This window comes from Saimiri boliviensis, chromosome 16 (assembly GCF_048565385.1).
Source record: "Saimiri boliviensis isolate mSaiBol1 chromosome 16, mSaiBol1.pri, whole genome shotgun sequence".
Classification (NCBI taxonomy): domain Eukaryota; kingdom Metazoa; phylum Chordata; class Mammalia; order Primates; family Cebidae; genus Saimiri; species Saimiri boliviensis.
Window position 1 is genome coordinate 32,874,113 of NC_133464.1, and position 24,291 is coordinate 32,898,403.

The window sequence follows — 24,291 nt, forward strand, 5'->3', positions numbered from 1 at the left end:
TCTCAGTAAATGGTAGCTGCTGTTATTTTTGAGATTGTAAGAGATGTTGCTGTTGTGACCTTTGTTTTTTCTCCTTTTATGCTTTTTTCAGATTATATGTAAATAATATATTTTATTATTCAATAAAATATGCAAATATATTATGTGTAATTCTCAAATGTATTTTTATCTCTATCTGAATATATTTTCACACATGTATATTTATATATTTTCAGATACACACATACAACATCCCAATCAGTTTTACCTTCCTGGGAAGAACAGAAATGGAATTTTTACTAAACATATTTCATACCTAACAGTATAGGTGTTCTGTTAGGAAGAAAGGAATGGTGGATATTGTGTTGGCAGTTGCTTATGCCACATAGAGTTATGCAATGATTTATTCAAGTTTTGCCCACTGGTGGAACTTTGGGTTGGTTTCAGATTTTTGCTGTTAAAAATTATACTTTGTTTGGGAGTGGTGGCTCATACCTGTAATCCCAGCACTTTGGGAGGCTGAGGCAGGCAGATCACCTTAGGTCAGGAGTTCGAGACCAGGTTTGCCAACATGGTGAAACCCCATATATACTAAAAATACAAAAATTAACCAGGCATGGTGGCAAGAGCCTGTAATCCCAGTTACTTAGGAGGCTGAGGCAGGAGAATCGCTTGAACTGGGTGACAGAGGTTGCAGTGAACCGAGACTGTGCCATTGCACTCCAGCCTGGGTGAGGATTGAAACTCTATCTCAAAAAAAATACGCACACACACACGCACGTGAGCCGTGTGCACATACACACACTCTCTCTCTCTCTCTCTTTCTCTCTCTCTCTTTTTCTCTCTCTCTCTCACTTTAATTCTCAAAAAATCTTAAGTAAATCATTGTCCCTTGGCTTGAGAAGTAGTCTTTCTCCCAATCGAGTTAGTAGCAAAGCCTTAGTCTTATTATCTATGGATGTAATAATGCTTCATTGCTGTTTTCTCAACCAATGTGGGAGATACTTATCCCTGATCTTTCAGAATTGTCAAAATGCCAGATGGCAATCGGCGTTTAAAATGCTGTGACTGTGGTGGCTCGTGCCTGTAATCCCAGCACTTTGGGAGGCAGAGGTGGGTGGATCACCTGAGGTCAGGAGTTCGAGACCAGCCTGACCAACATGATGAAACTCTGTCTCTACTAAAAATATAAAAATTAGCCAGGCATGGTGGTGGGTGCCTGTAATCCTAGCTACTCTGGAGGCTGAGGTAGGAGAATTGCTTGAACCTAGAAGGTGGACGTTGCAGTGAGCTGAGATCGAGCCACTGTACTCCAGACTGGGCAACAGAGTGAGACCGTATCTCAAAAAAAAAAAGTGCTGTGGCTGTACTGAAAGTTTGCAGATGGGCACGTACTGTGAAATACGGTGATCTGTCAGATTACTTGCAAGAGTGCATAAATAGAAAGAGTACATCAGAAGGGTTGTATTAATACCCAGTCTTTTGTCTGGTCTGGGAGGAGAGCTGAAATAGGTGGAAAGAGTACAAAAGTACTTGAATTTAAAAAGGCAAACTGTTGAAAAGAATGCTTTAAAGATGATTTCTCCTAGTCTGGTCTGTTAATAGGATTTCCATTTGATTTGTCTAAAGTGGCACGCTTATTTTTATTTTTATTTTTGAGATGGAGTCTTACTTTGTTGCCCAGGCTGGAGTGCCGTGGCACCATCTCAGCTTGCTGCAACCTCTGCCTCCTGGGTTCAAGTAATTCTCCTGCCTCAGCTTCCTGAATTTCCCTCTTGGAATTCCTTCCTGGGCCTGAGCCCAGGAGGCGGAGGTTGCGGTGAGCCGAGATCACACCATTGCACTCCAGCCTGGGTAACAAGAGCGACACTCCGTCTCAAAAAAAAAAAAAAAGTCCTAATGGTTCTCAGTGATGCAAAGTCTTGAATCCTATCTTATTTATAGAAGCCACTTACTCAGTATTTCCTGAATTTGTTTAGCCTCTAAGTCCTTTTTCCTAAAAATCTAGAAATACAATGATTCCTTTCATTCCTATTGTTGAGGACCATTGTTCTCAACAATATAGTCTGGAGAAGGTAACACTAATCTAGAGAATATTTTCCAGGGTTGCTTTCTAGTAGCTATATATAATAAATGCCAGCATCTTGCAGGAAACAGGAATATATAGCTGTCAACACTACTGTGAGAAACTGGAGAACTGTTTTGCCTTATATATTGTTTTCCCAAATACGTGTGTTTGTGTGTGTGTCTGTGTCTGTGTATATATAAATATATTTATATGTTTATGACTTGGTGAGTTCTAATGCATTCTCCTATATTCCTTGATGTGTTTGGTACCAGACCATATCCACAAAACCAAAATATGAATGTGTGTTAGACTTTTAAAAGAATAAAATTAGATTTCCATTAATTATGTTAAAATGAGCATACTTGTTTAAAATGTTTTCTCACCACTATTATCTGAGATAAGTTTCTTTAATATTCACTTTAACTTTTATTAGATTGTAATACAGTTAAATGATCGATTATACTTAGTATTGTTTGGATACTTTTAGAAGATGACAATTTTGCTTCTACATTATATAAACTAATGTTTATGTTAATTAAATGTTAATGTTAATAAAGTCATTAAAGTAGTAATGTGTCTAAGACTGTTACAGTGGAATAACTACTAAACTTGTACACCTTTTTTGTGTGTGTATCAGATCACTAAGGAGGAAGAGCGAGAGAAGAAGTTTTCTAGAAGGCTAAATCACAGTCCTCCCCAGTCAAGCTCCCGATACAGGGAAAATAGGTAAGTTGTTCATTGAACCATGCTTAGTGTTTCAACTTGAGTTATCTTTATATGAATGTTTAGACTTGGATTATCTTTTACATAGAGGCAAGTAATACCTACTCTTTTAACGATCTAGGAAAATATTTCTACCATGAAAATCTAGGTCAGATTTGTACATCTTGGGAGTGAGTTTAGAACAGCGCTTGATTTATATTAGCTGATACTCTTTTATTCCTAACTTCAGATTCCAGTGGAATCTTAATGTGTGGCTCTTTTTTTGCCAGAAGTTACCCTTTAGTGTGATTAAATCATTGTTCTTATTCAGGCTTCAAAAGCACTTAGAATACAATGCACATGATACATGTTTGTAAGTATGAGACTATATGTACAAGGTAGTATGTTCTGTTTGTATTCTAAGTCATATGTATAAATGCCTTTATCTACAGATGCCTAATTTTATAGATACCAATGTGTATAAGACTAAGGGTTAAGGTTTTAACAAGATTTTTATTTAAAAGGGATTTAGAGTACTAAACTCAGTTTAAGTTCAGTTTTCTCAGTTGTCTGATAGTAGGATAAAAAGTTATGTTACAAGAATTAAATACGACTTTTACATTTAATTAGCTTTTGCCTGTGTCACTTAAAAATTATTTGTATAAAAGTGATCATATATGTCTTTAGAAGCCGTGATGAGAGAAAGAAAGATGATCGTTCTCGCAAAAGAGATTATGATCGAAACCCTCCTCGAAGAGATTCATACCGAGACCGGTACAATAGAAGACGAGGGCGGAGTCGCAGTTACAGCAGGAGTCGAAGTCGAAGTTGGAGTAAAGAGAGACTTCGTGAGAGGGACAGAGATAGAAGCAGGACTAGAAGCAGAAGCAGAACACGAAGCAGGGGTAAATAGTTCATGTATATTTTGGTTACCTTTTTATTGTGAAGAACTCCATATTTAAATGTTTTTAAAAATTGCTTAACATTTTGTCAGTGTTGTCTTCATTTTTTTCTATTATGATATATTCTGTGGTGCAGGAGAATGCTTTAAAAATATTCCTTTAAAAATTTTATTTCATGCAAATTAAAATCACAGTTACCACTGCACATTCAGTGGGATAGCCACAATGAAAAAGACTGATTGTCTTCAGTGTTGGTGAGAATGTAGATAAGCTGTAACTCTTTAAAAACCATTTTGGCAGTATGTAAAAATGTTAAAACTACACTTGGCATATGGTTCCACTATTCTACTTCTTGCTATTTACCTAAAAGAAATGAAAGTGTATGTCCACACAGATACTTGTACACAAATGTTCATAGCAGCCTTATTTGTAATAGTCAGAAACTAGAAACAACATAAATGTCCATCAGCAGGTGAATGTATAAACACATTGTGGTATATCCATACCATAACATGGATGAAAAGAAAAGAACTATTATACATGCAATAAAATGGATGAATCTCCATATAATTATGCTGAGTGAAAGAAGCAGGACAACAGTAAATATGGATATTAAAAATTTTTAAATTTTTTTTGTCTTTGAGACAAAGTCTCTGTCACCCAGGCTGGAGTGCAGTAGTACAGACTTGGTTCACTGAAACCTCCACCTCCTGGGTTCAAGTGATTATCATGCTTCAACCTCGCGAGTGGCTGGGTTTACAGGCGAGTGCCACCACGCTCAGCTTATTTTTGTACTTTTAGTAGAGTCACGTTGGGGTTTTTGTATGTTGGCCAGACTGGTCTCGAATTCCTGACCTTAGGTGATCCACCCACCTCAGCCTCCCAAAGTGCTAGGATTATAGGCCTGAGCCACTGTGCCCAGAGTAAAATTTTAAAAATGCAGACTAATCTGTGATGACAGAGAGCAAAGCAGTGGTTGCCTGAGGTGGAGTAAAAGAGGGATAGAGTAAAAATCATAAAGGGGTATGATGATTCTTTTGGGAGTGATGGGTATGTACATTTCAGTTGTTGTATTGTTTTCAGAGTTGTATACCTCAATTAAAACTTATTCTACAGTTAAAATATGTTCGGTTTATTATATATCAGTTACACTTCAAAACTATTTTTAGAAGTTAAAAAGTTTTATTTAGATGTATATTTTTGCAACAGCATATCATTCCCAACATGTATGATTTTTCTTCTAGTACATATTGAAAGTAAAATACTGTAGTAAAACAACTAAAACACTTTTCAGTAAAACACCTTTACTCAAACTTTTTTTTGCTACTCTTAATACTATTTATGGCCTTTGTATAAACCTTGTATTCTGTTATTCTTTTCTTAGAAATGTTCCCCTGTGATCTAGGTATATTAGGTTTCTTGGCACATTGCTTCAATTAACTAATCTCTTTATTTTCTCTTTCCTTAGGACCATATGTATAGTCTAGTTAGTTTTTTTGTATGTGTTTAATATGAGCTCCTTTTGGCTCATCTGTTCTTACCTTAACAAACAGACATAGTAATAACTTTAGTTGGATGACTACAAAATGTTCATCACAGGAAAAATGACCATACTTTATTGCATGTTTTGTTTTGTGGTCTGTAATGCATGCCAAGATTGTGATGAAGAAAATAAAAAATGTCTTTTTTCTATGAACAAAGCTCTAAGGAAAAACATTAAATATGCCCGCTTTATGTGGTTTTATTTGTAGTTTGGGTTATATTAAAAAAAGCTTTTAACATTGTATATTAATATTTTTTTAAAGGACGATTTTGCAATATTTAAAACTTTTTTTCTATGTTTATAAAAATATTACTATTTCTTACATCTGGAACTTTTTTTTTTTTAAATACAGTGTAGTTTTATAAGTCATTTATCTTTTATTGCAGAAAGGGATCTCGTAAAACCTAAATATGACCTGGATAGAACAGATCCATTAGAAAATAATTATACTCCAGTCTCTTCAGTACCTAGTATTTCATCTGGCCACTACCCTGTTCCTACTTTGAGCAGTACTATTACAGTAATTGCTCCTACTCATCATGGTAACAACACTACCGAAAGTTGGTCTGAATTTCATGAAGACCAGGTGGACCATAACTCTTATGTAAGACCACCCATGCCAAAGAAACGGTGTAGAGACTATGATGGTAAGTCTTTCAGCTGTTTCATGAAGTATTTAGTATTTCCAGCTGCCTAAATTCTGTGTTTATGTTGTACACAGTTTTTCAAAGACTTAACCTCTGACATAGTGGGAAATTAGCCTTAATCACTTCTTGAATTCCTCAATATGATTGAAATGGTTGTTAGTTACCACTAATTATTTGAGTATCAATTTAAAGATACTATTTATTTGCAAGTAAATCTTAATAAATTGTGGGAGTTTACCAAACAAGGGTAAATATCTACTGAGTTATTAGGGAATCTGCTACTGAAACATTATTGACAAAACTCATTTCTTTAGAGTGAGTGATCATTGGACTGTAAGTAGAAATGTACCTAGAAATGTAAATGTCACCTGTGTAAGAATTTTATTAAAGAATTGAAGACTTTTAAGGATTTGCTGTAAAAGATTTTTAAGTAGTATTAAAGCCGTAATTGCAATTTTTTTTTTTTTAGTTTTAAGATTTAAATGAAGGACATTTCTAAAGACAAAAATTTTATATATGTCTTATCTTGTTAGCTAGGTTACTTATTTTAATTTGATTACTTTTTAAGTATATATATGTATTAGTTCGTTTAACATTGCTGTAAAGGAATACCTGAGCCTGGGAAATTATAAAAAATAGACCTTTCTTTTGCTCATGGTTCTGCAGACTATACAAAAAGTGTAGAGCCAGCATCTGCATCTGGCAAAGGCCTCAGGAAGTTTACAATCATAGTAGAAGGCAAAAGGAGCCACAAAGAGAGCAGGAGTGGAGTTTGGTGGGGGAGGTGCCATGCTCTTTTAAACAACCAGCTCCTGTGAGCTAATAGAGGGAGAACTCACTTGTTACCTTGGGGAGGGCACTAAGCTATTCATGAAGAATCTACTTCCATGACACCGTAAAACCTCCCACCAGGCCCCACCTCCAACATTGTCACATTTCCTCTTTTTTTTTTTTTTTGAGATGGAGTCTACCCTGTCCCCGAGGCTGGAATGCAATGTTGCGATTTTGGCTTACTGCAGTCTCGACCTCCTGGGTTATAGTGATTCTCCTGCTTTTGCATCCTGAATAGCTGGGCTTACAGGTGCCCGCCACAACGTCTAGCTAATTTTTGTATTTTTAATAGAGGTTGGGTTTCACCATGTTGGTCTGGCTCGTCTTGAACTCCTGACCACGCCTGGCCAGATTATCACATTTCAACGTGAGATTTGGAAAGGATAAACATCCTAACTATATCAGTATGTTAAATATACTATCACTTGATAAGTATGTTACTGAAGAAGAGCAATCTTGGGAAATGGTTAATTATCCTTTTGTCCAACATTAATAGTATTCATATTTATAAATACTTTTGCTAACTTACAGAAAATATATATATATATTTTTTTTTTTTTTTTTTTGAGACGGAGTTTCGCTCTTGTTGCCCAGGCTGGAGTGCAATGGCGCGATCTCGGCTCACCGCAACCTCCGCCTCCTGGGCTCAGGCAATTCTCCTGCCTCAGCCTCCTGAGTAGCTGGGATTACAGGCACGCGCCACCACGCCCAGCTAGTTTTTTGTATTTTTAGTAGAGACGGGGTTTCACCATGTTGACCAGGATGGTCTCGATCTCTCGACCTCGTGATCCACCCGCCTCGGCCTCCCAAAGTGCTGGGATTACAGGCTTGAGCCACCGCGCCCGGCTAGAAAATATATATTTCCAGTGGTTTTGACATTTGTTTCTAACTATTCTTTCCTCATAGAGAAAGGTTTTTGTATGAGAGGAGACATGTGTCCGTTCGATCATGGAAGTGACCCAGTAGTTGTAGAAGATGTGAATCTTCCTGGTATGCTGCCTTTCCCAGCACAGCCTCCTGTTGTTGAAGGACCACCTCCTCCTGGACTCCCCCCACCTCCACCGATTCTTACACCCCCACCTGTGAACCTCAGGCCCCCAGTGCCACCTCCAGGTCCATTGCCACCAAGTCTCCCACCTGTCACAGGTAAGTAAATATGTTTGCCTGTATTTATCTTGCCATTCTTAGTCTATTTTTTGAAAGTTAATAGTTCGATTCTTAAATTAAAAGTATCTAAAGGAATCCCATAGATGCCTGATAGAAATAATTAGCAATATATTTCCGTTTGGAAAACACCTCCACTTTGTAGCCTGTGCCAATCCAGTTACTGTGGTTTGGAGTGACCTGTGAATTAAGTACATCACTGGTAAAACCCAGCTGCCTTCAGGCCTTCATAGCTTAAGACAAACCTGTTTTGAAATGTATTAAAAGGATATTTTACCCTGGAAATCTAATTCCGTTTTAAGAGCTTGGTGTTTGTAGATATTATAGTTTGATAAATGAGAAGATTGTGTTCAGATGTGCAATAACTTGTTTTATTTGTTTGCTTTCAGATGATATTTCTTATTCTTTGGTTTTGACAGGACCACCACCTCCACTTCCTCCTTTGCAGCCATCTGGCATGGATGCTCCCCCAAACTCTGCAACCAGTTCTGTTCCTACTGTAGTAACAACTGGCATTCATCACCAGCCTCCTCCTGCTCCACCCTCTCTTTTTACTGCAGGTGCAGTTTTGGCCCTTTTTATATTCATAATGTAGTTTTAGATGAAGAGTTTTAAAATGTCTAGAGAGAATTGCTCTGAAGACTACTTTCCTCACTAAAATTGTATAGTCATGGTGAATGTACATAAAATAATCCCTCAATTATGAATGTTTTCACAAACATTTTCTTTTTCATAACTTTTAAAAATAAAGTTTATGTTCTTTTTTGATACATATAATGCATGTTACATATTAACAATATGTTATACTGTTTACTTTTTCTCTTACCAATATTAAAAAATTACCAAGTGGAGTTTTATAATTGTTTTTTAATTACAGTTTTTGTATTACCAGATACATACGACACAGATGGCTACAATCCTGAAGCCCCAAGCATAACAAACACTTCCAGACCTATGTATAGACACAGAGTGCATGCACAAAGGCCCAACTTGATAGGACTAACATCAGGGGATATGGATTTGCCACCCAGAGGTACTATAATTAATCTTTCCTTCGTGTCATTTTCATAATATAGACAGTGGGAAAACATTTATAAAGAACAGTTGGTCTTGTCTTTATTGGGGTTGGATAAGGAATGATGATTTATTTTTTAGTTTTTTAATTTATTTATTTTTGAGATAGAGTCTCGCTCTGTGGCCCAGGAGGGCGTGCAGTGGCACGATCTCAGCTCACTATAACCTCTGCCTGCCAGTTCAAGTGATTCTCCTGCCTCAACCTCCCGAGTAACCTGGGATCATAGGCACATGCTACCATTCTTGGCTAATTTTTGTGTTTTTAGAAGAGATGGGATTTCACCATATTGGCCAGGCCTTGAACTCCAGACCTCAAGTAATCTGCCTGCTTCAGCCTCCCAAGGTGCTGGGAGTATAGGCTGAGCCACCACACTCTGCTGGGATTGTGATTTTGTTTGTTCCCTATGCCCTTCATTCCCATTAGAGAAAATATATTGTGTAATTCTGTATCTGTGTTAGAGATGACACTTTATTATACAATAATCATACTACCTAAGAGGGAAAGGAATTTCTTAAGTACATTTTCTTGAGTAGCCTTTGTGTGTGTGTGTGTGTGGGGGGGTAATTTGTATCATTTGTCTTAATTGTTTCATTTAAACTCTTGAGAGTAACGCTTTAATTCATAAAGAGAAGTTTATTCCTAGTTTGGAAAATCACGTGTAAAAATTGTGCTTGGTATATATTTTATTTTTGCTGATTTTTGACATGTTAAAATTTGCTATTAGTTTGCTTATAATTTTTTTTTTTTTTGGAGACGGAGTTTCGCTCTTGTTACCCAGGCTGGAGTGCAATGGCGTGATCTCGGCTCACCGCAACCTCCACCTCCTGGGTTCAGGCAATTCTCCTGCCTCAGCCTCACGAGTAGCTGGGATTACAGGCGCGCGCCACCATGCCCAGCTAATTTTTTGTATTTTTAGTAGAGACGGGGTTTCACCGTGTTGACCAGGATGGTCTCAATCTCTTGACCTCATGATCCACCCGCCTCGGCCTCCCAAAGTGCTGGGATTACAGGCGTGAGCCACTGCGCCCAGCCCGCTTATAATATTTTTAAGCAAAAAATATTATGTGTTAGGCAATCACTCATCTTTTAAAATTTTCTTAGAGAAGACCGACTTGGATAAAATTTCTAAAAGGTACTGTTTGGGCTGACATAGTCACAAGCTAGGGCAGCAAAACTGCTACACTTCAAATGTAAATGTAAACTAGTAAGATTCAGAGGGAGAAAGTTCACATTAATTTGGAAAATACAGTATTTGTTACAGATGACATTCGATATAGAGAAATAAAGGATTGTCAGACATAATAGAAAATATTTCCTGGGCTCATAAGAATGTATCATTTTCCCTAACCACCTCAATTAAGTTTTAAATTCCATTTTCTTTCCAGTCTTTCCTTACTCTCTTACTGACTAAATTAAAAATCATGCTTCTCGAGTAAAAGTCTTAGTTAAGTAACAGTGCTTAATGGGGTCTGGTAAACATGTGATTACTTACATAAACTTTGTATTTTTTCTTTTGTTCATTGGAAGCTATCAGCTTCAGAGCATCTTCCTTGAATGTATAAGGACTTTTTGTAATGGAGATGTAAGGAACATTTAAATTCAGATTTATATCCTCTTTGAGATCATAGGACATTTAATGTGGATGCCCATTCCTTTTACATTCTCTTTGAGGAATTTCAATAGCTGTTAGCAACAGAAAAATATTTTTTAAATAGTTTCTATGTGAGGGATATACAGATTGCATGTGATTGAAAAGTAGCCACTTAAGAATCTAACGTTGTGTGATGTTTACCTGTACCCAGAACCTGCCACCCACCTGGGTAGTTCACAGAAACTTTTTTCTTCTCTGTATAACTATTTAGCATGTAGTTTGTTTTCCTCTTACCAATACTCCTTGCTTTTACTGGGAACCTTTTTTTTTTTTTTTTTTTTTTTTTTTGAGACAGAGTTTCGCTCTTGTTACCCAGGCTGGAGTGCAATGGCGCAATCTCGGCTCACCGCAACCTCCGCCTCCTGGGCTCAGGCAATTCTCCTGCCTCAGCCTCCTAAGTAGCTGGGATTACAGGCACATGTCACCACGCCCAGCTAGTTTTTTGTATTTTTAGTAGAGACGGGGTTTCACCATGTTGACCAAGATGGTCTCGATCTCTCGACCTTGTGATCCACCCGCCTCGACCTCCCAAAGTGCTGGGATTACAGGCTTGAGCCACCGCGCCCGGCCTACTGGGAACCTTTCAATGGGAATTTCTACTTTGGTTAACCTTTTGCTGGGATTTCCCACTAAAGTCATCTGTTTCTACTTTGCTGCTTAGGAATGCTATAAATATATGCTACTAAAAATCAATATTTATTTGATCCATTCACATGTCAATTTCTGGTTGTGATTAAAGGATGCAAGGGGATCAGCCTCCTTGCATATTAATCTTACCATATGCAAGTTGTATCCGTGGTCATTTCAGCCCTTAATGCATACAGTCATAAGTTACAGGAAGTGGCCCTGTTGAGAGATAAATGTCTGGCATACCTACTTAGAAATTTAAGTGCCTTTTCTCATAGAAGCATTTTTATATGCAGTGATTATTTTAGTATTCTTCGTAAGGTACATCATGTACTATTTTTTGTGAGCTGGTTCAGGACTGATTTCTCCATTAATGACTGATTTTATATACCAACAACTGATTTAGCAACCCATCTAACTTGAGGATTGCCTATAGTACTTTATTTTCTTATCTGTTTTTAGTCCTCTCTTTCCTCCCCTCATATATTCTTGTCTGTTTGCTGTTTGGATTTTAAATTTACTGTCCTGGATTATGACAGGTACATAAAAAGCTTATAATGTTAATTATATAATTATTACACATTCCTAATAGCCTATGGATGTTCTTAATTTAAATTTGTTATAGACTTATGTGATAGTTAAACTTTTAAGCTTACTGCTTTAAATCTTGAGGGGAATTATCCAGCAAAAGGAAAAAATTTTAGGCCCTTTGATGCATTTAAATTACTAATGTAAAAGTGACCTAGAGACCCTGACAGTTATTATTTGCAGAGTTCTAAGGAGGTGGAAAACTTGATAGATGATCTCATGATTGGATATAGGCAGGAGGAATGGTTAAGTAGTTTTCCATTTCTAGTCAAGAAAACCAGTGCTGACAGTTTTAGGCACAACAATTTATTAAAAGGATATTGGGGGAAAGCATTACATAAAACTATTTAATATTATACCATTTGCTGAGTATATGCCAAGAGGAACTTGCTTCTGTGTTTTAATCCCCTTCATTTAAATAAATATCAATGAAAAGGATTCTGAATGAGAGAATACAGGTGAGATGGAGTAAACCCATCTCAATGACTAGAGATGGGTTATTCCCTCTCTTAGTGAACCTTCAGGTACAGAACATATTAAAGTAGAAAACAAAAGATGTTGGATAGCTCACAGATTCTTCAAAAGGGCCAGTGAACCAGGCTTGAGAGGCAGGAATAAAACTAAAAATTCTTTTGCAGAACTGGTTCTGTGAAGATACCGCTAGACAGAGAAACTGCAGCTTGCGCCATGAACATCACAGGTGCTAGATACAGGATGTTTCCACCCTATCTGCTTTAGAGATGTAGGATAAGTCAGAGTTAGAGGAAGAGAGTATATAAAGCCTATGTACCCTATGATACTTTTGAGAAACTGAAGGAATTTTGTGACTTGAACAGAAGTAAGGAATGTGAAGGGAGGTAAGAGGCTAATTAAAAGCATTTATATAATTTTAGAATAGAGGTGATAGTAGCTGGACTAGGGTAATAAGTGAGAAGTGAAAAAAATTAAATTTAGTGGAAAGAATTGACAAAACTTGTAATTTACTGAATTCGGAGGCTTAGAATAGGGGTAATAAAGAGGATGAAATTTGATACCCAGTTTCTGCCCTGAATAATTGGGCAAATGATAATATCCTTCGTTGAGAAGAACAGCTTTGACAGATAAATTTAGTTTTGAAAATATTTAACTTGTGCCCTTGGGGCATCTGAGTAGAAATGTCCAGTGAAAGATTGGATATGGAAGTCTGAGGCCCATGAGAGACAGCTGTCTAGAATATATAGAGTTTGGAATCATGTATATGTACAACATTGGTCCTTAATCTTTTCTTCTGTCCTATTAGTACTAGTTGGTGGTAAAGGGACATAGAGCCATATCAAAATCTGTAGGTCTGACCTACATAGATTTAAAACCCTTTCTTCTGTGTTTTGAAAATCTTCCTTTCCCCATCTCCACTGAGAATCACTGAAAAAGATCAATGAAGCCATGGCAGTAGATAAGAAAGATGTTTTAGGAAGGCTATGTAAAGTGAGATGAGAAAACCCAAGTATAACTTGATGAATGTCAGTGTCAAAGTAAATGGACAGAGAAAGGAAAACTTTATAGAAAATTTCGAAGTGAAGTCAAAAAGCTGCAGGAAAAAGCAGGGAGTGGAGATTCCTAAAAACTCTAGGAATATAATGTTTAAGAATGAAAAGAAAATGATGAGCAGCAGGAAATGCTCCTGAGAGGTCCAGTAAGAGGACTGGGATGTATTCATAGGCTTAAGCAACAAGTGAAGACATGAGTAAGTGATTTTAGCCTAACCAAGTAAAGTGCAGTAATGGTAGCAACTGCCAATTTTCAGAAGATTAGTGAGTGAGTGTTAAGGAAGCAAAGTTAGCAAGTGTGGACGTTGCTTAGGAAAGGGCTGTGGAGGTAAGGAGAGAGAAGATGTTGTTGCAAATGGGAAAAGTGGTTTTATGAGCGTTTTTCTTTCTTTTTTTTAATGGAGTAATTCGAGCTGTTATGTTTAAATGTTGATGGGAGGTACCAGTGTTGTGGGAAAGGTTGAAGATGGAGGAAAGCAGCAAGAGTCAGGGCATTGATTTGAGTCTCTGTATGTATGGCATATGTGGAGAGTCATACATCAAATGTGATGTGATTTGACTGGGATGATTGGGAAAATGGTAGTTTCATTAATAGAAATGTTTAAGAAAGATAAAAGGTAGACTTAATATGAAGTTAATTTGAATGTTCCGCATACTGAGTTTTGGGATACCTGAAGGATTTCCAGAGACAACCAAGAAGTTGGAAATTTAGAATTGAGCTTTCCTCCTGCAGGAGACCATAGAGAGAGATTGTGCTGAAACAGATCCACAAATCTTTTGGTTAGTTATGTTTTTAGAAATATGTGAGAAGAAGATTTTAGACAATCAATTTTGCCAACCATAAAAGAATTTTTAAGTTACATTTTCCGATGTGGATTAAAGTTTCCATGTTTTAAACTTTGGAGTCATTTGGGAATAACATGTTAAATGTATTGTTTGTGCTCATTCCATGCCATCTAAGTAAATCTAAAATGTTGAAAGTAACAGACATTTTACAGCTCTTTTACACTATATTTTACACTTGAATCTTTTCCTGTTTAAAGCAAGTATGCTTTCATTACATTCATATTTTATGAATCTATTCCATATTTTAAAAGCAGCTCACATCAGTTATAACTCTGAGCTATCAATTCTCAAAGGTTATTGGATTAGTGTTAAGTTTTGAATCTTTTAGATTGTGCATTTGATTTCAAAACTATGAACTTAAAGCCTCAAGGTGATTATTTCTCATTTGTACATTGATAAATATATTTGTGGTAAGGGTAGATAGGAACAGACTTGTATTTTATCTATAAAGGAGTGACCTACAGAATCAAATTTGAATTTGGCATATGAGAATTGATTCTTTTTCACAGTTAGGTGTGAAATGAATATATTGAAACAGGTTTTACAAAACCCTTAGATTGCTGTATTTGAATATACAATAATTCCCTCTTTGTGGGTGGTATGTCCCAAGACTCCTCGTATGCAAAACCACAGAGTACCAAACTCTATGTATACTATGCTTTTTCCTATACAGATATACTTGTGATAAAGTTTAGCTTATAAATTAGACACAGTAAGAGATTAACAACAATATCTAATAATAAAATGAAACAGTTAACAACAGTATAATAAAAATTATGTGAATGATCCCTGTCTTTCTCTGTCAAAAGATCTTATTGTATTATATTTACCCTTCTTGGGATGACAGGAGATGATACAATGCCTAATTGATGAGAGCAAGTGATGGAGCAAGATGGCGTGAACAGCAGGCAGTTTAAAACTTAGGAATTGTTTATTTCTGTAGTTTTCCATAGTTTTGGACTGTGTTTGACTAGAGATAACAAATACTAAAAGTGAAACTCTGGATAAGGGGGAGCTACTATACATTTATTTCTGTTTCTTCTAAAATATGTATATATTTAGATAAAAGCCAGAAATTTTTCTGTATGAAGTTAAGAAAGTAGGTGTGATAAATAGAAAAATTAACATTTGCTTCTTGTTTTCATTTTCTTTTGTTTTAAAACAGAAAAGCCTCCTAATAAAAGCAGTATGAGGATAGTAGTGGACTCAGAATCAAGGAAAAGAACCATCGGTTCTGGAGAGCCTGGAGTTCCTACAAAGAAGACTTGGTTTGATAAGTAAGGTGGCAGGGAAAATTGAGGAGTGTAATTGTGCATTGATTTTTAGGATCATTTCTGTATTATTATGACAATATAGTTTAGTTTCTTCCAAAAATGTTACTCTGTTCTATAAGCAACCCCCAAGTGTGGCTTGTTTTCTAAAAATTCATTAAGTTAGGTGTCTGATGTGGGAAAAACATTTTCTTATAGAAATGGTGTGGTAGTTGAGGGCATAGTATTTTCCTCTTTTCATTTACCCTTCTCTAAAAACCCACTCTTTAACTTAGATCTGTTGAATACTAGCTATATACAGGGTAGTCATGAACATCTCATTGTTAGAGAAAGGAGGTATAGATCAGACCTGTCAAGAGACTTTCGTATTTAGGCAGTTCCTGTTAGGAGCTAGAAAGGGCTTTTAGGGGCTTTGGGGAGGCTGGATAGGCATTGAATGGTCAAGGAATGACTTCAAAGAAAGAGTTAAGGAATCAGAATGTTAAGGTATGTGTGAGATGATTCATTTATAAATAAATGTGTGAAGAGATACTAGAATCACTTTTAGAGCTTTAACATCTGCTTAATAATGGATAGTTTCTAGCTCTTTGTGATTCTGTGATTTAATGCCGTGTATTCTCTCTAGGCTGCAGTTTTGTCCTTTTTTCAAATGTCAAAATGTATTCTCTATAGTTCCAACAATTCTCTTTTTTTTTTTTTTTTTTAAAAAAAAAAAAGGAGCCGGGTGTGGTGGCTCAAGCCTGTAATCCCAGCACTTTGGGAGGCCGAGGCGGGTGGATCTCGAGGTCAAGAGATCGAGACCATCCCGGTCAACATAGTGAAACCCCGTCTCTACTAAAAATACAAAAAATTAGCTGGGCATGGTGGCACGTGCCTGTAATCCCAGCTACTCAGGAGGCTGAGGCAGGAGAATTGCCTGAGCCGAGATCGCGCCATTGCACTCCAGCCTGGGTAACAAGAGCAAAACTCTGTCTCAAAAAAAAAAAAAAAAGGAAAGAAGTTGAAAGTGTCATGAAAAAACAATTTTAAATCAAATTCAAAGTTAAAGTTTTAAGATACGATATTTTTCAATAAGCTGACTTTTACAGAAACAGAATAAAGATTATATATGCAAATTGACTAAAAGAGGATACTGAAACTTTTCCTCATAAAAATGTTGAATAGGGGTGGATCAGAAGCGGAAAGTAACAAATGATATGGCAGATCCCTTGTCAGTTGGCTTCCATGAAAAGTGCTAACAGTGTTAATTTGAAAACTTCATTGTTGGAAGAAAATTTAAATTTTCTTTATCAACCAGTGATTTCTGTTTGGGGTGGAAATTGAGCTTTATTGGACATCTGTTTTGCTTTATTGTTAAACTTTATTCCCTTGTATTTGGTCAGGGTCAGGGTCAGGATTTATAAATGAATTGACTAACTTGAATTTTGTTTACAGACCAAATTTTAATAGAACAAACAGCCCAGGCTTTCAGAAGAAGGTTCAATTTGGAAATGAAAATACCAAACTTGAACTTAGAAAAGTTCCTCCAGAATTAAATAATATCAGCAAACTTAATGAACATTTTAGTCGATTTGGAACCTTGGTTAACTTACAGGTAAGACTGTGAAATGATTTTGTTATCTCTGCTTATTGTTTGGAGAACTTCATGTAATAAGAAAATTACCTTTATAAAGAAATATAAGGCTGGGCGTGGTGGCTCATGCCTGTTATTCCAGCACTTTGGGAGGCTGAGGTGGGCAGATCACCTGAGGTCAAGAGTTCAAGCCCATCCTGGCCAACGTGGTAAAGTGCTGTCTCTACTAATAATACGAAAATTAGCCAGGTGTGGTGGCAGACACCTGTAATTTCAGCTACTTGGGAGGCTGAGGCAGGAGAATCTCTTCAACCTAGGAGGCGGAGGTTGCAGCGAGCCGAGATTGTGCCCCTGTACTCCAGACTGGGTGACAAGAGCAAAACTCCGTCTCAAAAAAAAAAAAAAAAAAAAAAAAAATTTAATTAATTAAAAAAATACATTATAGAAAATTTGTTATTCTAAATTGGGAAAATTGGAAAAATTCGACATGAAATGGAGCTTTACCTTTTAGAAAAAAATGCGACTTTTCAGTGTTTCAGTTGACCATATTATCATATACTTTTTACCTAGTAAAGGTTGTCGTAAAACTACAGCAAAGTTAATCATACTGGTAAAATCCAATCTTACAGTAGTTTTCAGTTTCTCAAAATTATTTCAGTTAGATTTATTTTTGTCACCTCTATGATGGCATGCACTTAATAGAGACTTTTGGAGCCCAGATACCTTGTAATCTGTGATTAGTTTGAACATTTTCTTTAGCACTTTTGAATATCTTTCAAGATAAGTAACAGTAATTTATATTTGATTGCACCAAAAATTAGACCTTGACTTGGCTATATAACTTGTGTGTTTTTTTAGTATTGAGTTTATATTATGTGAAATGTTCCAAGTGTTGAAATAGGATGTTGAATTTTCCCCCCATTTTGTATGGTGTTCTTTTGCAATTAAAATAATTAATGTTTTATAATTCAGTAAAAACAAATTTTAGAGGACTCAACTTATCCTAAGTTGATATTTTGGAAAATTTTGTTTTCTTCCCATTAAAAAAGTGCTGTAAACATAATAGAGGAGAAAAAATTGTTTGATTGAGGTAGGGTAATAGAGATATAGACATAGAAATTAAAGGAAATGGTTCCCTTTCAACTTTGTCTGTTTCATTCTCCTGCCCATTTGTAATTACATTTACCATGTTTTAGTTTAGGTTTTTTTGTTTTACAATTCTGTGTCTGTTTATCTGTACACAAACTTAAAACTATGAGCTCATAGTATACACATTTCCCTGTGGTCATTTGCTTAATTTCAAATGTCTTTGAGTATCTTTTTATGGCAATTTTATTTGATCTCTCACTATATGTAGTCATAAAAAGGTCTTTAAAATATTCTCCATGCAATTGTCTTCACTGGTAATATTTAAAAATTTTTTTAGGCTGGGCATGTTGGCTCACGCCTGTAATCCCAGCACTTTGGGAGGCTAAGGTGGGCAGATCACAAGGTCAAGAGATTGAGACCATCCTGGCCAACATGGTGAAACGCTGTCTCTAGTAAAAATACAAAAATTAGCTGGGCGTGGTGGCACGTGTCTGTAGTCCTAGCTACTCGTGAGGCTGAGGTAGGAGAATCACTTGAACCTGGGTGGTGGAGGTTGTAATGAGCTGAGATTTTGCCACTGCCCTCCAGCCTGGTGACAGAGTGAGACTTGGTCTCAGAAAAAGTAAAATAAAATAAAATCTTAAAGCTGAGGGACAAAACATGATATCTCACTGTTGTTTCTATTTGCATTTACTCAATTACTAGTGAGGTTGAAATCTTCTGTTGATTGGTTCTTTTACCATGTCTATGTACTACCTGCATTATTATTTTTAAAACATGTTTTTTAAAATCAATTTTCAAAACCCTTTAGCTTCATACCAATTTAATACACTGATGAGATTGATGTTTATAAAGTTTGAAAAAAAGTATAATTATTAAAATGTTACCAAAAGTTATCTTTATAGTTATAATTAATATACTTCTGAGTGTATACTCTCTGTTCTACATGAATTATTATTTAATTTTTAAACTAACACTAAAGAGTAGGTATGCTTATTCTCATTTGTAGAAATGCAAAACAAGGCCCAGAAAGGTTAAGTAACTTGGTCATGTTCATGTGAAAGTAGCAGCCCAAAGTTTGACCCAGGCAAATTGATTTCAGCTACTCTTTTGTTTTGTATTTTGGTATTTGTTTTTTGAGACAGAGTCTCACTCTGTCACTGAGACTGGAGTGAGGTGGCATGATTGCAGCTCCCTGTGGCCTCGACCTCCTGGGTTTACGTGATCCTCCTGTGTCAGCCTCCGAAGTAGCTGGGACCACAGATGTATGTCACTACACCCAGCTAATATTTTTTCAATCATTATTTGTACAAATGGAGCCTCAATATGTTGCCCAGGCTGGTCTCAAACTCCTAGGCTCAAGCAATCCTCCTGCCTTGGTCTCCCAAAGTGCTGGGATTACTGACATGAGCCACCATGCCTAGCCCAGGCTACTCTTAATCTCTGTTCTGTATTGCTTCACACCACCATTGGTTTATATATCACACTTTGGAAAACTCTTATTATTGAAAGAATAGAAAGTTGGAAGTGAGAAGTCTTGGATTTATTAATTATTAGCTGTGAGAGCCTATAGAATCACATTCCTTGAAATCTCAGTTTTCTCATGTATCAAATGTGAGTCATGTGTTATGTGGTCTCTTTTTTTGTTCTTAAATTTTCTTGTGCTTTTAGAAATACTGTTGTGAGAATTACAAATTTGGGCCATTGTTCAGATGGATTTTTCTGTAATTTCTTGTTAGAGATAAACCCTTGCAGAGTAGTTTACTGCCTTTTCCAGACTCTGGATTCATGTCATTTATTGACAATAGGGATTGTTTCTCATAGTCACTATTAAAATTGGGGATAAAAAGAGAAACACTTTGAATGCCTATATATAACGTTTATGCAGTCAGCTTTCTCTCTTATTACATAGAGGAACTCTTTTTATACTGTGAACAATTCTTGGTTACTATTTCTTCTGGAGTAAAAGTAGACTATGGTCTATTACTGTAGATGGAAGGAAGTATAAGTATAGACTCCTACTTGGAAGGACCAGTATTCCACTTCTTGAGAAATTTTACTCTATGAAGCAACAGATTCCTTTGGAAATTCACTGTTCTTAATATTTTAAATCTTAGGTTGCTTATAACGGTGATCCTGAGGGTGCCCTTATCCAATTTGCAACATATGAAGAAGCAAAGAAAGCAATATCAAGTACGGAAGCAGTATTAAACAATCGCTTTATTAAGGTTTATTGGCACAGAGAAGGAAGCACTCAGCAGTTACAAACTACTGCTCCAAAGGTAAGAGATAAATTTGTGTGAAAGTAAGTGCATTTCTTAGAAAGCTCTTAGCAGAATGTTTACAAGTAGAGGCATTGGAATCAGGTAGGCTTGAGTTCAGATCCTGATTCTGCATTTAGCTTCTGTTACCTGTATAGACTTGGAAAAAGTTATCAGCCTATCTGACCTGTTCTCTCCTTTAATTGTGATGGCCATTGCTAGTTGAGAGAATTACAGCATGATGTGTATAAAGCATATAGAATAGTCCCTGGAATATAGGAGGTACTCACTAAATGATAGCTATATATATTCCAAAAATTTAGAGTATAGGTTTATCTTAGAAGTTCTCTCTTCATTTCCCTTTCCACTTTCTCCTCGCTTTCTGTCCCAACACCTAGCAGTGAACCAACTAGTATGTCATGTTAGAGCATTTATAGAGGTGTGTTACAGCAATTTGGGTTTTGATTGTTAAAACAGAAGATAGTGAAAGATGGACTTTAATTTTTTCCAGCAAATGAGTTTCTTTATGTTTTAATGTATGTGCGAATGAAATTGGAAGGCAGTTAGTTAGATTTTGACTATAAGCTGCATTTTAAAAACTTTTCTCTGCGTGGGCAATTTAGTGACAAAATAACACAGGTTACTTTCCATCCTCTTGAACGAATCAACTTGTTTAACATTTTTTTCTTGTTCTGAGGTAATGCAGCCTTTAGTCCAGCAGCCTATTTTGCCTGTTGTGAAGCAGTCAGTCAAAGAACGACTGGGTCCAGTACCTTCAAGTACTATTGAACCTGCAGAAGCCCAGAGTGCCACTTCAGACCTTCCTCAGGTAAAGCGAAGGTCTTATGATTGTGCTTGTCACATAATAAGTTTTCAGTAATTTAGTTTCTCTTGGTGATTTGAATTACAGTTAATTGTATATATTTTACATAGGAATATGACAGTCTTTACATATTTGAACCCCACTTATAAGTTTTTTTAAAATTTTTACCATTACCATAACATTTTCTCAGTCTCTACTTTTCCTATAGTATTTGAATCTTAAATTTTTCTCTCCAGTTAATATTTATGAGAAAGATTTATTTCTCACTTTGTGGAGGAGATACATTTCAGCATGGATGGTGCAGTTTAGTACATTAAATCTTATTTTTTTCATCGTCTTTTTACTTAATTAGAATTCTGTTCTGGAGATAATTGTGTAGTAGACTAAACTAAAAGCTTATGGGAAGGGAAGGCTTAACATCAAGTTAAGCATGCTTGATATTATACTGTTTTAAGTATTTAGACTACTCTCTCAGAACTTGGCATCACTTATTCCTGACTCTGGGATTCTTTTCTCCATATAATCACCTTCCCACTTCTTCCATACTTGAGTGGCAGTTTCTTTTTTCTACACTCTCAGTCTCTGAAACTTAGCTTTCCTTTGTCTCCCGATGTTTCAGCATTTGCTATGTAAAATAGTTAGGATATAGTATCCTACTTAGCTAATGGATGCCACCTTATTGAAGTAGTCTTCTTAAATAATTCCTGGAGAGTAAGGTGTTGAATTTCTGCAAGGACATACAGAATGTCAATTGGTAAATTATTAGTTATTTTAAAAATTTCCACTCCTGACATCCCAAATTATCACCAAATACAGTATATTTGGGTATAAAATAAACATACTTTAGAAGAAGTTGGCACTATTTTTAAGCTCAATAAGTGGGCATATATTTTAATCTCTAAAACTTGAGATGTTCTGCTAATTTATTCTATGTCAGTGGCAGGGACTTTGGCAACCACCTTGCTCAGACCTGTTAGTTTACATCGTTTTTCATGATTGAGTAATATTACATACTGTTTATTTTTGTTTTCCCACGTACTTTCTTTCTGTCTCTTTCTTTCAAGAAGGACCAAATTTTCATGGTTAGTATTGGTATACTCATAGACTCTGTGTATATTAGTAGAATCAGAATGTTCAAGATCCCAACAGACTTTTGTATGTTTGGGGAAACACTGAATATGTCCATTTTAATTTTTTTAGAATGTAACTAAGTTATCTGTGAAGGACAGGTTGGGTTTTGTATCAAAGCCATCTGTTTCAGCAACTGAAAAGGTAAGAATAGCATGATGTGTTTGTCTTGGCTTCATAAATGTTTTCAGGTGGCATCTTAATTTTTAATTTTTTTCATAGTTCTAAACTCTTGCTTCTTAATAGTATCTGTATCTTTTCCTACCTTTTGGCTTTCCATTTGCTGAAAAAGAAAAATCTTTTTCTTTTTTTACTTTTGCATCAGCATTTTAATACTTGCCTCCCACTATATTTCCATGTACTCCATTCTTTTTCTTTGTTTTATTCTTTCTATTTACTTTGTTTTCCTTAGAGATACTGTGCATTTTGATTTGACAACTCTGGCAGCCTAATAGAAAGGGCCATGATTAGGAATTTTACCTGAGTTTGAGCCCTGGCTCTTCACTTACTAACTGCATGATGTTGGGCAGTGTTCTGAACTTTTCTGAATCTTTTTACTCATCGGTAAAATGGTGATGGTAATATTTGTCTTGCTCATAGGGTTTTCGGAGGATTAAATGAAATCATTTATTTAAAAATATTTTTGTAAACTGGAAAGGACGATGTAAATTTAAGTATTTAACATATTACTAAACAGTTATTGATGTGGCATAACAATACATTTAGTCATTTCTTTTTTAAAAATGAAGGGGGGCAAATATTGATTGAATCAAGACCATTTATGGATATATCTTATAGTTCTGTGTAGATGTAATTTTTTTTTCTGTTTAGGTATGAGTAAATGCTCTGTCCTTAATCTTTTTGGAAGCATATGAAATCACAGAATGTGATAATTAAATAATCTTTCTTAGTTCTATATCCTTGTCTTAAAGTCAAGGCCCAAACAGTGTTATGGTTTCATCTATATACTGTGAGTTACTGAGCCAGAACTAGAATTTGGGCCTACTGTTGCTAGTCCATGGCTTTTTGCAGTCTGAAGATTGGAAATCAATTTCAGAGATAAACAATGCATCCAGTGAGATAGGTGACTTGCTGTCTTATATTCTTCAGCATATTATTTTCTTTATTTACAGTATTAAACTTTGGCAGTTTTAGACATTTGAATCTGAGTTTGTGTATCAGACTTTCCTCTTGGGCATCTCAGCATTATTTTAGGCATAATATGCCTAAAATTAATTCATTGTTTCCCATATAAATTAACCTAGCCCTTAGCTCAGAAAGGATACCACCATTTTCTAAGCTATGTGATCTAAAAGCCTTACAGTCATTTACTTGTTTTTGTAGAACACGTCTTTTTCTGCCACCTTCAATTCCCTAGTCTCTGGGTGCCGTGTCTTAACTGGCATCCTGGAATTTTCCCCCTCTAATTTACACCATCACCATCCTACACTCAGACTTATTTTGGTGTTAATTCATTATAGAAACTTTGAGTTTCTCAGCTAAATTACTTTCCTTGATTCACAGCTCATCAATAACTCAATAATTCTGATTCTGTTACTTCTGCTCTAGTCTTTACTTTCTACCCAAGGGAGTGCTTTTTTGCTCGTTGTCCTTTGGCCTTTCCTGACTTTTGTTATTTTATTTTTTGGTGGTGATTTTTCTGGAGTGCATTTCCCCCTCCCTAACTAAATTCTAGTCATTCTTTAAAGAGTGAAAGACTCTTTAACATCTCCCATGAAACTTCCACATTTTTCTATTGTTCCCCCTCCTCCTTGGAATTTCTGTGTTGTTTAGTCTGTGCTACTAAATTTAGCAGTATCAAACACTTACTTTGATTAGGTTTATCCTCCTTGAAAATAAGTATTTCAGAATGAAAGAAATACTGGAAATGTTTGAGGTGATAGATATGTCAATTATCCTGATTTGATCATCACACAGTGTATATATGAATCAAAACATCACAATGTACCCCTTAAATATGTACAGTTCTGTCCATT

The 24,291-nt window shown here is 35.9% G+C and overlaps 1 protein-coding gene across 22 annotated transcripts in view; it reads left to right on the forward strand.

Moving 5' to 3' along the window:
- Positions 1 to 24,291, forward strand: part of RBM26 (RNA binding motif protein 26) — a 94,849-nt gene that overhangs the window by 32,662 nt on the left and 37,896 nt on the right. For 12 of the 22 annotated variants that reach the window (XR_012514321.1, XR_012514322.1, XR_012514325.1 and 9 more), the window contains exons 4-14: positions 2,685 to 2,773; positions 3,437 to 3,654; positions 5,581 to 5,841; positions 7,579 to 7,818; positions 8,226 to 8,396; positions 8,714 to 8,869; positions 15,315 to 15,426; positions 16,855 to 17,014; positions 20,200 to 20,364; positions 21,041 to 21,172; positions 22,367 to 22,438. Coding sequence is in view for 14 of the 22 variants with exons in the window: in XM_039473238.2 (XP_039329172.1) it covers positions 2,685 to 2,773; positions 3,437 to 3,654; positions 5,581 to 5,841; positions 7,579 to 7,818; positions 8,226 to 8,396; positions 8,714 to 8,869; positions 15,315 to 15,426; positions 16,855 to 17,014; positions 20,200 to 20,364; positions 21,041 to 21,172; positions 22,367 to 22,438 (1,776 nt within the window). In the remaining 8 variants the exon portion in view is untranslated. The remainder of the gene's footprint in view (positions 1 to 2,684; positions 2,774 to 3,436; positions 3,655 to 5,580; positions 5,842 to 7,578; positions 7,819 to 8,225; positions 8,397 to 8,713; positions 8,870 to 15,314; positions 15,427 to 16,854; positions 17,015 to 20,199; positions 20,365 to 21,040; positions 21,173 to 22,366; positions 22,439 to 24,291) is intronic. The other 10 variants (XM_074387553.1, XM_074387554.1, XM_074387555.1 and 7 more) reach the window with 10 other exon arrangements.